This window comes from Danio aesculapii, chromosome 19 (genome assembly GCF_903798145.1).
Source record: "Danio aesculapii chromosome 19, fDanAes4.1, whole genome shotgun sequence".
Taxonomy (NCBI): domain Eukaryota; kingdom Metazoa; phylum Chordata; class Actinopteri; order Cypriniformes; family Danionidae; genus Danio; species Danio aesculapii.
The window spans coordinates 48715724-48734342 of NC_079453.1; the positions used below are offsets into that span (position 1 = coordinate 48715724).

Sequence of the window (18619 nt, forward strand, 5' to 3'; positions counted from 1 at the left end):
ATTAGAAGGTTTCAGTGTTTTGTGGTTCATGTTTCTATTTTTATTTCTGCTTTTGAATTGCATTATGGGATCTTGATCTTTCCTTCAGCAAACGTTTAATCTTGAACGTTTAATATGACTTTTATTAACATTATTAATAGTTTGCAGTGCTGTATTGTCTGGGTTGGTGTTGTAAATTACACTTAAAAACAGTATTAATAAACTGCAGTGGTGGTTCTAGTTTAAATGGCACCCTGGGCGAACCACCCCATACGGATGCCCTTCCAGCCGCAACCCAGTACTGGCCAATATTCCACCCAATATTATTATTAATATACACTTATTCATTTATTTAGGTTTTAATGCTATATCAGCAGCATTGGCTATATTCATGGCAAATACATAAACAATATATAATCATGAAATCAAATCAGTTTCTTAAACATACATTGTAAAAAACAACACAAAGTATACAAGTAGCAGCAACACTGAAAACAGTCATATACAATCTTTAAGTTTAATTAAAGATAAATATTCTAAAACTGCTCCAGAGAGATTTCCCACCAGGCCTTAGAGCTGGGCTGGAAGAAATGGAGTGATAAGGGCATTAAAGAGGTGGGTGATGTTATTCAGGATGTACGATTCTCACATTCCAACAGATTAAGGACACGTTCAGTTTAGTCCACATTAGTGATTTATTATCTCAGTTTACTGTGGTAATTCGAGTTTCCTTGTTGAACTTCATTGGCTTTAAGTAACATAATGTGATGGTTGTTGTGTGGTTCTAAACGAAGCTTTGACCATTTTATCCGGTGTGTTTTAGTTTAGATTGATGTTTTGTTAGATTAGTTTGAGTGTTTTGCCAGTTGTGGATTTTGAGTTTTGTAGCTTTTATTAGTTTAGTTCGGGTGTCGTATACACTGAAGATCTCGGTGTTTATTTGCATTTATTTTTGACGCCTAGTTTAGACTTTAGTTTTAAGGATCGTTTTGTTTTGTTAATTTCTTTGATTTGGCTTACACTCGTTGTTTTTGTTTAAAGATAATTATAAATGTTTGTTTCTTTCTTTTTTCCTCTCCAATTCTTGTTCAATAATTTTCAACTATTGAGTAAAAAGCTTAAATAGAGAATTGATTCCTGCCTCATCCTTGATCTGTCGCACACATTACCCCTGTCTCACTTAAATGTTACAGCATTCAACTAAAACATCTTAAAAACGTAACATTTAATTGGTCCAACCTAATGTGGACTTTAAGAATCTATAGGTTCGAAATTTTATTTTGACAAAATATAGAGATTACCCAGGAGGATTTGGTATTTCCCCAGTTGAATCACTCCTTGCCATTGATAAGCAGGTCAAATGTATCACACGCCGTGTCTATAACACCCTTTGTAATACTAAAACTGAGAACCTTGACTCACTTGAGTGTAAATGGGAAGCTGATCTGGGTAGTGTAATTGACAAGGATTCCTGGTTGGATCTATGTAGCGACCCTCTTGGTGTGTTAGCCTCAAATTCTGCTTGGGAAAGACAATTTAAAATTTTACATAGACTGTTAATTACACCTCAGGTCAGACATAAAATGAATCTAGGTCTGTCTGAGCTGTGTGTGAAATGTAAATTAGACATTGGAACCTTCTATCACTGCATGTGGAGTTGTCCTTTTATACAGCAGTTCTGGGACTTGATTAGACTGCAGCTCGACGCCATCTTTAAATGTACATTTCGACTGGGAGCAAAGACTTGCTTACTTGGACTCAATGATGATATACCTTATAATTTTCATAACAGAGACCTGCTACATATTTTGATTTACTTTGCTCGGAAATGTCTCCTTGTAAAGTGGATTAATGAAGAATCGCCCAGTTTAACTCAATGGCTGCTCGCAGTCTGCAGCATAATCCCACTTGAGGCTTTCTCCACAGCTATGAAGAACAAACCTTTTCTATTTAATCCGACCTGGGACCCTTTCTTTGATTATCTAGGAACCTTTAAGTCTCTAAGACTAAAAGCTTGTCTGTTAGACTCAGCCTGGACAAAACAAATGTAATATGCCTTTTTGCAATGTAATATTGTTTTTTTGTCATTATTATTAGTGTTATTATTATTTATTTGTTGTTTATTTAATTACAATGTAATTCTATTTACTATTATTATTATTTTATGATTATTTTTCATGTGGGGGTCAAAACTCAAAACTCAAATTACATGCATGACAGATATTTCATCTTTCTACTCAAATGTTTTTGCACCAAAAATGTTCAATAAAAATATATAAATAAAAGAAAAAACTGCTCCAGAAGGCACCTTTTCAACATTTCCCTTAAAATATTTCCCAAATAAAAACGTTCTCTAACATCATTTAATAATACACATTCTATTAAAACATGTTTTATCCTCAAAATACTCTTACACGAGTCACAAATAGGTTTTTCTTCCCTTTTCAATAAATATGCATGTGTAAGTCTTGAGTGTCCGATTCTACATCTCGTATGCACAACCTGGTCATGTCTATTTTCAAAACGGTGATTATTTCTTTCACCTACAACTGGATTCACTTCATACAATTTCTTATTTCTACATTCATCCCGTTCCATTTGCCATTTCTCAGTAATATACAGATTTAAAACAGGTTTAATATCAGGCACAGGAGTTTTACATGCTGTATTATCCAACTGAAGGGCTTCCTTAGCTGCTTTATATGCTCGTTCATTTCCAATGAATCCCATATGTGTGTGTGTGTGTGTGTGTGTGTGTGTGTGTGTGTGTGTGTGTGTGTGTGTGTGTGTGTGTGTGTGTGTGTGTAAAAAGAGCAGGTAGAGTGTGAAAAGCTAGGAGATCTCCTCGCCAGTTCTTGGAGTTTTTGCTAAATAAAATACTTAGTCATCGGTATTTACATTCACCCACTGGCAGCCAAAATCCACTATGAAGCGTGTGTGCACTGTGACTACTTTTATAATGTTGATTATCTGCTGATCATTTCACTGTCTCGCACTGAAGCCTGTCAGTGTCGACCAATCGCAGCAGGCTGTCATCCATCCAATCAATCTTCGCGCTGAGGAGGGGTTTGGGAACGAATGAATCGCTGAACGATTCATATGGGAGTCGCTGGGATAATTAGGTAAAAATAAATGCAGATTATAAGACCATGTAAGTGTTTTTTGACCTTGCATGCATATTAGATTGTATTAGACCCTTACAACCAAAATATGACCCTATTTCAGGTAGAATAATCAAAAGAAACCTCTTGAGAAAAAAAAATGTCACAACTATGAAGACGAAGATTTGCAAAAGCTCATTAATAAAAAAACAAAACAAACTGATTGTATGTAATCTGAGAAACGCTCCTGAAACAGAAAGCACGTCACCTTTTGCAGCTTCAGGTAGGCTGTCATACGGGTCAGTAGAAGTGCCGTCATCATGATCTGTAATTCTCTAAGTGGAGAAATGTTAATCAGCATTTATAAACACTCACTTCCAGGATTTGACCCCCAAAATACTCTGTTTACTATGTTTACACTACATGAAATGCTTTTTTACTTGGAATTTGTGTCTTGTTTCTAGACCAAATATCTCAAAACACCTAAATGCTTCTTGGTTTTCCAGACAAGCAAAACATCTTGTCTTGTTTTTAGAAATAATACGTCAAAATGATGTCAGTTTATCCTGTTTTTCCTAAAATAACCTGCCAATGGTCTAAGCCAAATATTCGGAAAACAAGATAACATCTCTCCATTTTATCCATTTGTCAGAAAGAAGCTTTGGTCACACTTTACAATAAGGTTTCATTAGTTTCATAGGTATTTACTAACGTGAACTAATCATGAACAGTGCTTGTGCAGCATTTATTAATCATGGTTCAACATTTACTAATGCATTATTAACATCCAAATTCATGCTTGTTAACATCAGTTAATGCACCGTGTGTTAATGAACTAACAATGAACAACTGTATTTTCATTAACTAACATGAACAAATACTGTAATGAATGTGTTCACTGTTTATTCATGTTAGTAAATGCATTAACTAACATTAACGAATATAAACCTTATTGTAAAGTGTTAAAGTTCTAAATGTTTAAGTAAATATTGAATTGACAACACTATTATTTGAAGGATACATATGATTTAATTGATTATCCGAGCATCTCATGTATGATAACAGATTAATATTAATAAGAGAAATATGGACATTTATTCACCTTCAGTTTCTTCCCATAATTCTGCTCATACCAAACCATCCCATACAGACAGAGAAATGTAATGAACGCCTGAAAACAACAGAAAGCATGTATGAGAGGGGTTAAATGTTTCCAGCCGCTGACTTCCACAGTATTTCTATTTCTACTATGGAAGTCAATGCAATGTTACAAAGAAAAGCTTGTTATGTTTTTAAGTCCAAATATCTAAAAATGATTAAATCAAGAAGCATTTTATAAACAAGCAATAATATAGTCTTGCTTTCAGAAATAATAACTGAACATTAGGCGAGTTTTTCCTTAAAACAAGCTAAACAAATAATAAATACAAGACCCAAAGTGTAAACCACAGATATACACTCACCGGCCACTTTATTAGGTACACCTTAGCTACATCTGCTCGTTAACGCAGATTTCTAACCAGCCAATCACATGGCAGCAACTCACTGCATTTAGGCATGTAGACATGATCAAGACGATCTGCTGCAGTTCAAACTGAGCATCAGAATGGGGAAGAAAGGGGATTTAAGTGACTTTGAACGTGGCATGGTTGTTGGTGCCAGACGGGCTGCTCTGAGTATTTCAGAAACTGCAGATCTACTGGGATTTTCACGCACAACCATCTCTAGGGTTTACAGAGAATGGTCTGACAAAGAGAAAATTAGCAGCAACCATTGACTTCCATACATGTATAGTATTTTTTTTCCCATAATAAATGTCAGTGGCTACCAGTTTCCATAATTCTTCAAAATATCTTCTTTTCTGGTAAACATTAAGGTTATTGACAAGTTGATTCAAATAAGCACTTGTTACAACCGAGGTCTGCAGAAGAGCATCTCTAAACACACAACACATCCAACTTTGAGGCGAATGGGCTACATTACAGGGTGCCACTCCTGTTAGCTAAGAACAGGAAACTGAGGCTACAATTCACACAGGCTCACCAAAACTGGACAATAGAAGATTGGAGAAACGTTGCCTGGTCTGATGAGTCTCCATTTCTGCTGCCACATTCAGATGGTCGGGTCAGAATTTGGCATCAACAACATGAAAACATGGATCCATCCTGCCTTGTGTCAGCGGTTCAGGCTGGTGGTGGTGGTGTAATGGTGTGGGGGATATTTTCTTGGCACACTTTGGGTCCATTGTTGCTTTGAGTATTGTTCCTGACCATCTCCATCCCTTTATAACCACAGTGTACCCATCTTCTGATGGCTACTTCAAGCAGGAAGGTTTCTTGAACATGACAATGAGTTCACTGTACTCAAATGGCCTTCACAGTCACCAGATGTCAATCCAATGGAGCACCTTTAGGATGTGGTGGAACGGGAGATTGGCATCATGGATGTGCAGCCGACAAATTTGCAGCAACTGTGTGATGCTATCATGTCAATATGGAGCAAAATCACTGAGGAATATTTCGAGTATCTTGTTGAATCTATTCTATGAAGGATTAAGGGAGTTCTGACAGCAAAAGGGGGTCCAACCCGGTACTAGTAAAGTGGCAGGTGGTTGTATAAACACATCACAGTCAGTGTATAACAACACAGCCAATAATATCTAAGGTTTCAAAATCTGTAATCATATTTAAATCAAAACTGCATCCTAAATGATATCAAATTATTAATGTAATGATGTTTATATTTACATACATAATACTTCAAAATATTTATTTATAAATAAAAGAAAACACTCACCAGACACAAGAGCCAAAAGACAACATACAGAACTTGTGTATTAGAGAACAAATCAAGTCCGAATTTGATGCAAGCCAGAGCCTCCAGGAAAGCAATGGCCCTATAAGGGAAAATCATGCAAAGAAGTTACAGAACTGATACACTGAACTGAAAATTATCCAAAAAACTCAAACACACATAAATTAATAAAAATAAATAAATAAATAAATAAAATGAGTTGATGAATAAATAAATAAATAAAATGAGTTGATAAATAAATAAATAAATAAATAAAATGAGTGGATAAATAAATAAATAAAATGAGTTGATAAATAAATAAATAAATAGATAAATAAAATGAATAGATAAATAAATAAATAATAGATAAATAAAAAAATAAATAAATAGATAAATAAATAAATAAATAAATAAAACGAATAGATATATAAATAAATAAATAGATAAATAAAATGAATAGATAAATAAATAAATAATAGATAAATAAAAAAATAAATAAATAGATAAATAAATAAATAAATAAATAAATAAAACGAATAGATAAATAAATAAATAAATAAAATGAGTTGATAAATAAATAAATAAATAAATAGATAAATAAAATGAATAGATAAATAAATTAATTAATAGATAAATAATTAAATAAAATGAGTTGATAAATAAATAAATAAATAAATAAAATGAGTTGATAAATAAATAAATAGATAAATAAAATGAATAGATAAATAAATAAATAATAGATAAATAAAAAAATAAATAAATAGATAAATAAAACGAATAGATAAATAAATAAATAGATAAATAAAATAAATAAATAAATAAAACGAATAGATAAATAAATAAATAAATAAATAGATAAATAAATAAATAAATAAATAAAACGAATAGATAAATAAATAAATAAATAGATAAATAAATAAATAAATAAATAGATAAATAAATAAATAAATAAATAAAAACAAATAAATAAATGTTCAATTTTTGTTAACAAGTGTTCTAAACTCGCCCAAATATAATAATCACTGTATATTTGTCAGGTTTTATGCAAAGCTTCTTACAATATAAAAACAAAAACCACCCTTTTGTAAAACTTATAAAAACACAAAAGCGCGGTTTGTTGACTAATCACAAACTCTGTAGGATTAATCTGACAGAAAAAGCCTCTATTGTTTAAAACCAGACACAGATCAGCTGATTCTGACAGAAACCAGCAGCGGTGACATGACAGTCTGTGGAGCGCAATAGTCACACTTCAGAAGTAAAAATATATATACATATTTTCTCTATAGGGAAATTAAAGGTTTATTAAATATTGTACTAAAACAGTAAAGACAGATCTGTTGTGACCTCAGTTCAATTGTCAATATCAATTCACATCAATCAACTTGTTTTTCATAAACAATTGTGTTAAAGGTCCAGTATGTTAGTGTGACACCCATTGGTTGAACTAGGTATTGCACTCCTAGATCAAAACACATTTTCACTCTGCCCCTCCTCAGATGAGCCTAAAGGCTGATTTGAACCATTTTCTAACAAAAAGCATAGGCACACAATAGAAGAAAAATTTTCCATATTAAAAGGAGTTTTTGTCCTAACCAACACCTCGAATTAATATATTAGAAACGGCTTCTAGTTCTCACAGCTGAACAACAGGATAAACTGACAATCATCAGGTACACCTCATGTGCTTTAGGGTTGGGTTGATTGGACGATGGCATCGTCTATCACCGATAGACGTCACGATGCTGAGCCGGTGTCACAATCTTCCACCCCACCACCTTTCGCAAACTCGCTCAGTGTTGCCAATTTAGCAATTTTGTTGCTAGATATAGCAACTTTTCGTACTACCCTAGCAACGTTTTTTTCAAATAGCACCTAGCAACAAATTTAGCCATTTTTTACCATTCATTTGGCTACTGTTAGCAATTTTTAAACAGTGACTCAAAAGCTGCAAGCTTCACTCAGTAGAGTAAATTGCTAGCTCAGATTGTTAATTTACTGATATAACATGTATAATTGTTGGTAATTTAGGTAGCATTAAATTCCAATAGTGCTATAATTGTTGTCACTTTCACAAATGGGTTAATTTCACAAGTTAAAAAGAGTAAGTACACAAGCTGTGATTAAAAGAATGTAACTGTTCATTATCAGTGTTATTTTTAAAAATTAAACATTCTTATCAAAAAGTGTTTGTATTACTTTTACAAATAGACTGTATTTTTTATACAAATCTAAATGGACATATTTCAAATAATGTTTTAGCTGAGATGGCCAGTCATTTTGAGAAAACAAATTATTTTGTATACCACATAAAGATGTAGTTGAGTTGCGATTACGCAATGACGTCATCACGCAAAGTAATATGTTAATAAGAACCCATTTATTGTGCATCTGGATGTAATGTGTCAATATAATTTCACGAGTTCGCACTCAGAGATATTTGACCAAATAGAATATGTGTATTTGGCGTGCTGTCCGGGGAGAGGGCTCTGAGCTCGGGAAGACACCCTAACTCGTGTTATTCCCCTTATCACTATAGAGAGAGATAGGGTCCGAGCGTAGTGTCTAGCCCGGCTCCAGAATGCTCCCCCCCTCAGATTTAAATAGGTATCAGGTTTAATAGTGTGGAGTTGGGGTGGCGGAGGGACGGTGAAGTCAAGGGAAAACGGAGGTATGACGTGTTTGACTACTTATAGGGGATTGGTCTTGAGCTGATTGGATAATAGAATGATTGTCTATGATGAATTAGCTTCGTCAAAGACTGATCGTGCTCCTCCTGAAATTTGTTTATAAAACATCACATAATACACGGCGCCTCAGAAAGCAGAGACATGACGGGCTTACGTTTGTCAGATACTACGTGATGGCGTCACTGATATGCAAATTAGTGTGTGACGTCATCTGGCAACATTTAGCTACTTTTCGGCCAGGCTTTAGCTACTTTTCATTGGAAAAAGTTGGCAACACTGAACAGCTTGCGAAAAATGCACACTCAGGCCCTGTTTACACTAATACAGCTTAGTTTTAAAATGGCATTTCAGAACGAAAACTATCCACGTCCACACTAATGTTTCAACTAGCATTTCTGAACAGCCCTCCTTCCACACTATACGAGTACCACTTGCTGAAAACGCACATCACGGGACCACACACACACACAGACACACACACTGTCATGCGCTCGTCTGGGCTCCAGCTCAGCGCATGCTTTGAGCAGTGCACGTCAAGACTAAATGAAAGACTAAATGAAATACGCTGTTTTCCACCAAGGCAACCCGGGCTGCTGAAATATAATTGGCTAAACTGGCATTGAGCGGGTTAAAAGAACCAAAACAAAGACAGACGCTCCGGCACATAACACATGTTCAAAGCAGAATATCTGACTTCAGCATTGTTTTTCAGATAAACAAGAATGTTCACTGAGCATGTTTCTGAAATATCTGGCATATCTAACATATTATGACATATATAACATAATTAATATCTAACATATGATGGTGTTCTTATGCTTTAGAAGAGTCAAAAACGAACATAGAGCACCTTTAAAGATCCCGTAAAGTGCTTTGAAATGTGCCTTTATATTGCCAATTTGACTTGATTTCAACTGAAACATGAAGAGAGGGCGGGACATAGAGTAGCTCCTCCCCTTTTAAAAAACAGCCAATAGAGTGTTAAAGAAGATGTGCTGTCCTGATGTGGAAGTGCTTTTCATTAACTGTAAGCCGTTTTATTCACCAAGAGAGTTTTCCTCGTTCATTCTCGTCTGTGTTTACATTCCACCGCAAGCACACGTGAGTACTGCACTGCAACAGCTGGCTGATCTGATCACAGAGACAGAACAACAACACCCGGACTCTGCTTTTATCATACTTGGGGACTTTAATCAGGCAAAACTCACACATGAGCTGCCTAAATTCAAACAGCACATTACATGCCCCACCAGAGGCAATAAAATTTTGGACCATTGCTACACCACAATAAAGGATGCATATCGCTCCGTCGCCAGAGCAGCTCTAGGACTCTCCGATCACTGCCTGGTTCATCTTATACCAACTTACAGGCAAAAACTTAAAACTACTAAGCCAGTATTAAGGACTGTCAAGAGATGGACCAACGACACAGAGCAGGTCTTACAAGCCTGTTTTGAATGCACTGACTGGGATGTTTTTGAAGCTGCAGCCACAGATCTGGACGAGCTCACAGAGACTGTAACATCATACATCAGTTTCTGTGAGGAGTTATGCATCCCTACCAGGACCTACTTGTCATTTAACAATGATAAACCATGGTTCACACCAAAACTCAGACAGCTTCGTCAGGCCAAAGAGGATGCTTACAGGAGTGGTGACAGGATCCTGTACAATCGGGCCAGGAACACATTGACAAAGGAGATTGGTGTGGCTAAGAAAAGCTATGCCAAAAAGCTGCAAAACCAGTTTTCAGCTAACGACCCTGCATCAGTGTGGAGAGGCTTAAAAGATTTCACTAATTACAAGACACCGTCCCCCAGTATCGACAGCAATAAACATATTGCAAACGAGCTGAATATGTTCTACTGTAGGTTTGACACCTATGACCAGACACCTCACACCCGCCCGGACCATCTCCCTACACAGCCATCAACACCACATCAACACAGCCCGGACCATCGCCCTACACGGCCATCAATACCACATCAACACAGCCCGGACCATCTCCCTACACAGCCATCAACACCACATCAACACAGCCCGGACCATCGCCCTACACAGCCATCAACACCTCCAGCCATCTTCCTCTCCCCCCCTGCTCTTCAGATCAGTGAGGATAATGTGCGTCAGATCTTCAGTAAACAGAAGAGAAGGAAAGCACCAGGGCCAGATGGTGTCTCACCAGCCTGTCTGAGAACCTGCGCTGACCAGCTGGCTCCCATTTTCTCCCATATCTTCAATAGATCACTGGAACAGCGCAAAGTTCCATCCTGCTTTAAGCGCTCCACCATCATCCCAATCCCAAAGAAGCCAAAGATCACAGGACTCAATGACTACAGACCTGTGGCCTTAACATCTGTGGCCATGAAGTCATTCGAAAGACTGGTGCTAGCATATCTGAAGGACATCACTGGACCCCTGCTGGACCCCCTGCAGTTCGCCTATAGAGCAAACCGGTCTGTGGATGATGCAGTCAACATGGGACTGCATTATACCCTACAACATCTGGACAAACCAGGGAACTACGCAAGGATTCTGTTTGTGGACTTCAGTTCTGCCTTTAACACCATCGTCCCATCACTGCTTGAGTCCAAACTGACCCAGCTCTCTGTTCCTAGCTCTGTCTGTCAATGGATCACCAGCTTTCTGACAGATAGACAGCAGCTAGTCAGAATGGGCAAAATCACATCCGACAGCCGCACCATCAGCACTGGTGCCCCCCAGGGATGTGTTCTTTCTCCACTGCTCTTCTCCCTGTACACCAACGACTGCACTGCAAAAGACCCCTCCATCAAACTTATTAAGTTTGCAGACGACACTACTGTTATCGGCCTCATCCAGAACGGTGACGAGTCTGCATACAGACAGGAGGTGGAGCGGCTGGCGTTATGGTGCAGATACAACAACCTGGAGCTGAACACGCTCAAAACAGTGGAGATGATAGTGGACTTCAGGAGAAACCCCCCTGCACTCCCCCCACTCACCATCATGAACAGCACTGTGGCTGCAGTAGAGTCATTCAGGTTCCTGGGCACCACCATCTCTCAGGATCTGAAGTGGGACACTCACATAGACTCTATTGTGAAGAAAGCCCAGCAGAGACTGTACTTCCTTCGTCAGCTGAGGAAGTTCAACCTGCCACAGGAGCTGCTCGTACAGTTCTACTCAGCTGTCATCCAATCCATCCTCTGCACTTCAATCACCGTCTGGTTCGGCTCAGCTGCCAAAACTGACCTCCGTAGACTACAGCGAATAGTCCGGACTGCTGAACGAATCACTGGCACTACCCTTCCTACACTTCAAGAACTGTACTCTTCCAGAGTGAGTAAAAGGGCTCGCAAAATCACTCTGGACGCCTCACACCCAGCACACTACCTGTTCGAACTGTTACCGTCTGGTCGGCGCTTCAGAGCACCGAGCACAAAAACAGCCAGACACAGGAAAAGTTTCCTTCCTCAGGCTGTCTACCTTATGAACAGTTAAATATTCCCCTACTGTGCAATAAATATGTGCAATACTTTCTCATACGCACTTGTACACAGCACCTTATATCAATATACAATGCAATACTTTCTACATTCGCACTTGTACACAGCACCTTATAACCTGTATATTTATAACAATCTGTACATACAACTCAACATCCAGGTTTCTTGACTAACCGCATCTGTTTAATGTTCATCATTTTTTATTATTATTATTTTATTTTTTCAGATTATTTTGTGTTGTCACTTGTCACTTTATGTACACTGGAAGCTTCTGTAGCCAAATCAAATTCCTTGTGTGTGTGAAGCACACTTGGCAATAAAACCGATTCTGATTCTGATTCTGATAGAGTTTTGTTTATCACAGCTCTGCTAGTGAGAGAGGTTGAGCTCAAGCGCATCAAATGAAAAGCCAATGAGAAGAAGGGGGTGGGGCATGACAGACACTAGAGAGTATTTGATTGGTCAGGAGATTTGATTGAATTTAAAGTATGAGGTGACATCAAAATAATTTAGACAAACTGCACACAAATGTGAATTTTGGCAGTGGAGCGCACTAGCTTATAGATATCATTAAGACTAACATACTGATAATAACATCTAAAAGACTTTATTTTAATTTCACTGGACATTTAATAGCAGAAATCATGCAGAAAAACTACATTACCCATGATGCCGTGCAGTAAAAACATCATTCAGTTTACTTACCCAAATACCCAACACTGTGTTCCAACTCTTTTGCACTGTGTGTCTGTCAGATAAGCGTAGTACTGCCTAAAACCAGATGATAATTTATATGAGTTATTTATTTGACACCTTTAGTATTAAACAGTACAATGAGTGTTATAAAAACATGCCTTCAAAAAAAAAAAAACATATTTACACTACATGGCTGAAAGAATGGAAAAATAACATTAGATCACACTCCACAATGAATAAATGATAACTGGCTTATAAAGACCTGGAGCCTCATGTATCAACGCTGCGTACGCACAAAAACGTTGCGTACGCCTGGTTTCACGCTCACGTTTGGATTTAATAACGTTGAAATTAATGTGAGAATGTGCTTTGTTCCACGCCAACTTCATGTCTGGCGTGCGTGCATTTCTTGTGTGTGTTTGTTTTATTTCCATTGGCGACTCCTAGAGGCAGTTGTGTTAAATTGCACACTACAAATTATCTTTGAACCGCGCAATGCCAGCTGTATGGGACGGGATCATCCGCATGTCTAGCAGGTATATAAGGTTTCCATACTATGCTGTCGAACCACGGTAAAGTTAGTTTGACGTTTGAGAATCATTAGACATTCGATTTCAAACCAATTAAATTCTTTGCTCCTGTTATAGTTGGAGCCAAAAATAGGTCAGATAGGCATAAATATATGCCCTTTATTAGATTAGATTAGATTCAACTTTATTGTCGTTACACATGTACAAGTACAAGGCAACGAAATGCAGTTTCAGTCTAACCAGCAGTGCAATAGCAGCAAGTGCAGGATATAGGAATAAGAAATTTATGTTGCACAAGGCTTAATTTCTCGATAAAAAAAAAAAAAAACATACGAATGAATTAAACAATTCAACCATATGAAATACAATAAAATCAGTGCCAAAATGTTCAGAAAAACATCCTGCTTATTGCACAAGGCTGTTTTTGTAATTAGCACTATTTATTTTATAATATTTTTAAATATCTTTTAATGTAAAAATTGTAAAAGTCAATTAAACTCTGACACCATTTGAGATAAAATATTCAAATCAACTCTAAAATTGTGTATCGCCCACAATTGAGGCAACTCAAAGGGTGTTAGTTCAGCATCCCCTGTTCCTCCACCTGTTCGGTCCACACTTTGACGATGTGCTGCTGTTCTCCTCTTAACCTCCACCTTTACATCAGACCATTTCTTTTTTTAATTCACTCAGTGCGATGTTCAGACCCCACTGCGTTAACTGAGTCAGCTAAATTCTCACACTCTATTTTTTTCTTTTGTTATTAATTCTGGAGGACAGACTTGCAAATAACACAGTTTTTCTCCGGTCTACCTCTGATAGGAGCACCTCCAATTCACATTCTGTTAAGTTTCTCTTCTTGCTTGCTTTTGCCTTTGCTTTTTCATCATTACCATATTTATTAGGGGGAGGAGGCAGGGAGGGGTTTTGCGCTCGTGCACGTTCACTTAGTTTCACGTCAATTTGGATGTACAAAGACAATATGCGTGGGATTCAGCGTAAGCAGTGTTTCCCACATCTGATTTTTTAACTGCGTACGCTCATTTACAGCTTTGTCCGTACGCAATGTTTTAGTATGAATTCATAGCAAGTCTTTGTACATGAGGCCCCTGGCCTTCTCATGTTGCTCAGATCTCTGGATCTCATGCCCTGGAAAAGCTTTTGTTTTTTAACAACAGGTATTAAAGAGATAAAGATGCATGAAGCGAGATTAGCTGGCTAGCTAGTTAAGTCACAGTTTAGCGTGCACCAATCCTGGGTTTTAGGTACCACTGCTTTGCTCTAAAGTCTGTGTGAACCTGAAGTTGCTGAGACTTTTATTTCAGTATGTTAATATACTTCCAACTGAAACTGAATATTAAGTAGGGGGGCGGGGCTTTCTTGCACTGATTAATTATCCAACAGTGTGTGCTAACAAAATAAACAATGTAAATTTAGATTTCAGACAGATTTTAAATTATTAGTGGCAAGTCATTATTAGTAGACTTTACCGCACTGTAGGAGCAGTGATGATCCCAATGAAGAGGATTCGGCACCAGCTGAGAGGATGAGAGGCCTGAAACACGAAGATGTGCTTCAGGAAAAACGTGTTCAACTCTGTGAGCTGTTGGAGGAGGAAAGAACAAGACAAAGGTCAGCAAAACCTAAAGATATACTCTGGCAGTTAAACAGATAGTGCACCAAAAATGTAAACTACTATATACTCGCACTCAACTGGAGACAATCTTTTATGTGGTTTAAACTTTTAAAGGGCATCTATTATGCAAAAATCACATTTATAAGGGGTTTGACCCCAGTTGTGTGGCAGCAATGTGTGAATATATCCAGCTTCTAACGGTAAAAAATTATTAATTGTATTTTTTATAAACAGACTTGATTAAAACAGTCTGCAGAAACACTTGGATTGACATTCTCTCTTTGTACGTGTTATCAGAGGGAGAAAGCCCCGCCCACTAGTGACCATCTCTCGCTCATTAGACGTTAGTCTTGTTTTTGAATTAGTTGTAATGGTGACACAACGGCGTTTGTAGCTCCGCCCTCTTTTGAAAAGAGCATCTCATTTGAATTTAAAGCAACAGTCACCAAAACGCCACAATTAGGATCAAAGCCTAAAAGGGTCAGTTTCAGAGAGTTAAGCTGGTCGCACACCGAAAGCGCCGCAACATGGCACGCACATGACAGTTAAAAGCATCACACACCAGACGCGCACATTCGCATGATATTTAACATGAAACTAATCAGATAGCGCTCTGTGGCGCGGCAGAGAAATGAACAGTGTCCTGAGTCGTGACTGGGAGCCGTTTACAGCCGCCGGCTTGCGGCGCCGGTGTGTGTACCCTGATAGAAACCTATGTTTAGAATTCTGAAATGTATGGCGCTGCGTGGTGCTTCACGGCGCACCACCGAGCGGCACTGCTTTAGAAAACATAATTCGTGTGTTATTTTGAGCTGAAACTTCACACTCACACTTTAGAGACACCAGAGACACATTTTCCATCTTGTAAATAGGGGCATAATAAATTTCCTTTTAGGGTGGTTTACATCTGTAGTTCGCTTCATTTGGTCCAGACCAAGGGCAGCAAGTGATGCATTGTAGCATTTTTCTGCCGTCTTTGGGTCGTTTTCACACCACACTGCTGGCTTTGGTCCGAACCAGTTGAAAAGAACCAAACTGCAGTCATGTGACAAAATCCAGATCTCTCATTGGCCAGATGTTATTGAACGTATTTCGTAAACTGCTTATTGATTGGTCAAAATTAACACGCAGGAAAATGCCAAAGAAACTCCCGCAAGTAAACAAACCGTCAGACACAAAATGTGGCTTTTGACTATGGAGGGACGACTTCACTGACTGATTGTATCCCTGGTCATAGTATACTATATAGTTTGTATACATCACTTTAGACCAGAGTTTCCCAACCCTGTTCCTGGAGGCACACCAACAGTACATATTTTGGATGTCTCCCTTTTCTGACCCATTAACTTCAGGTGTTGGGAGTCTCTTCTGATGTTATGATAAGTTGATTCAGGTGTGTTTGATTAGGGAGAGGTTGAAAATGTGTACTGTTGGTGTGCCTTCAGGAACAGGGTTGGGAAACACTGCTTTAGACAAACTATAGATTGAGAATGAAGCGCTGCTGCGGCTGGAAAACAATGTTTTAATGCATTGTACGTAAATTAATTTAGCTAAACTACGACATGGTTATCTTCCGGAAATTTTACCATCGATCCATCAGGTAATGTTTCACCCTCCCCCCTCCCCCTATTTCTCTGTGTTTAAAATTGATGGTAAAGCACTCTCAATAAGTATTTTTCCTCCAATTTCCATAATGCACAGTGCATCAGCCTACGGCAGCTGAGTTAGTCCAAAAAGGCGCAGTACTTTTTGTGGTTGGGTCTGTTTTAGTTCGTATCATATTCTCACCACAAACGAACCGCTCCAGGGTACAAAGACCACCCCTCTAAGGAGGTCTTTGTACGCTTTTTTTGGTCCGCTTTAGGTGCTCACTCGAGTACGATTGCTGCATTTACACCTGCCCAAACGAACCGCACCAAGAGGGAAAATGAACTCTAGTGCGATTTAACAAAACTAAATAAGGCAGGTGTGAAACACCCTAAGTGTTTCTAACTTTTTACATGCTTGATGCAATTATTAAAAACTGATTTTTTTAAGTCAGCACAAACTGGAAGTTGCTGCAGAGTATTATTGAAGTATGATGTGCGTTCCAATCTAAAACAGAATATAGAAGGGGGCGGGGTTTTCATTTTAGGCACCTCCTCTCTTCTTTCACTTGCAGCAAACTAGCAGTTAGAAGGGTGTGGCTAAGCAAATTTTGTCAAGCTGACATCCTAAGAGAAGGACTGTCATTCAAGAATAGAAGCAAATGGCTAAATATTGATTAAAGTTTAATAAAACAATGATTTTTTGTGTGTGAATTAACTAAGACTAACAATATGCGCTAGCAAAATAAACTTCAGACATTTAAATTTTATGCATTCTTTAAATACATGTATGCTAGGGTTTAAAGGAACATTAAGGATTTTAAATGTTAAAATAGAGGTCTCTCCTGGATAAATATCACTGCCTTAAATGACACAATGACTTAAATGACCCACTCCATCTCACTGTTTGTGTATGTGTGATAACTAAAAAAACATTCAGTATGATTTATCATCAACTACAGCATATTTCTGAGGCATATCACAAACCTGCCATACTATCATGAAGAGGTAGATTCCAGCCACCCTCTGGAAGGAGGATTTGGGGTCGAACCAGCGCACATACGTCCAGCTGGCCGGAGTGAACTGAAGAACGGCCCGCTTCAGCTTTCCGGAGGTGCTGTGGATATCCCTGAACACACACACACACACGCACACACACACGCACACACACACACAAACACACACACAAACACACCACACACCACACACACACACACACACACACACACACACACACACACACACACACACACACACACACACACACACACACACACACACTAATAGAGGCTTTGCTCTTGTGTCAAGATGTGCTCAGTTAACCATATGCTCAGCCATACTCGAATGTAAACAACAGCATCGATTGCACAGTCATTGTACTACCAAAGAGCTTAGATTGACCAAAAGGCGACACTTAATAGAATGTTCCAGTGCAACAGCAGCGCCCAGCAACAGCCCTGGATTCCGCCATTTTGGAGTGAAAGCAGTCGGCTGTCCATTGGATCTTATTGCAGCTGCTTTGTTATTTATTTATTTAAAAAGCGCATTAAAGCTGAGATACAACCTGAAATACGACAATACAACACTTACTATCACAATCATCAGCACTTTTAACAGTTTATTTTACAGACTTATAATATGCTGTTGCTCTATAGGAATTTTCATTTCAAAATGGCCGCCGCGCCATCTAGTGGCTGTTTCCCAAATCGCACTTGATTGTCGCCTCTTGGTGATTTCATGCTCCTTGGTACTACTGAATATGTTGTTCTGCCTATATACTGTACAGTTAAGTCATAATTGTTAGCCTCTCTGTATAATTTTTACCCCCAATTTGTGTTTAAATGAGAGATTATTTTCAACACATTTCTAAATATGTGTATTTCTAATGTGTATTTCTAAACTAATTTCTATTATCCTTGTCATGATGACAGCACATAATATTTGACTAGATATTCTTCAAGATACTAGTATTCAGCTTAAAGTGACATTTAAAGGCTTATCTAGGTTAAAAGGAGTTTTACAACATCCATAATGCTGGAATTGCTCATGTACAGCCTTGTCTCCCTACTGAAAAAAACAGCTTAAACCAGCCTAGGCTGGTTGGCTGGTTTTAGCTGGTT

The 18619-nt window shown here is 38.0% G+C and overlaps 1 protein-coding gene across 2 annotated transcripts in view; it reads right to left on the reverse strand.

Annotated features, from left to right (window-relative positions):
* The window catches only part of ptdss1b (phosphatidylserine synthase 1b), a 50034-nt gene that overhangs the window by 7575 nt on the left and 23840 nt on the right, over window positions 1–18619 (reverse strand). For both annotated transcript variants that reach the window (XM_056479447.1, XM_056479446.1), the window contains exons 7-12: window positions 17487–17628; window positions 14768–14880; window positions 12757–12822; window positions 5877–5976; window positions 4183–4251; window positions 3349–3415 (exon numbers count right to left, since the gene is read on the reverse strand). In XM_056479447.1, coding sequence (XP_056335422.1) covers window positions 3349–3415; window positions 4183–4251; window positions 5877–5976; window positions 12757–12822; window positions 14768–14880; window positions 17487–17628 — 557 coding nt within the window. The remainder of the gene's footprint in view (window positions 1–3348; window positions 3416–4182; window positions 4252–5876; window positions 5977–12756; window positions 12823–14767; window positions 14881–17486; window positions 17629–18619) is intronic.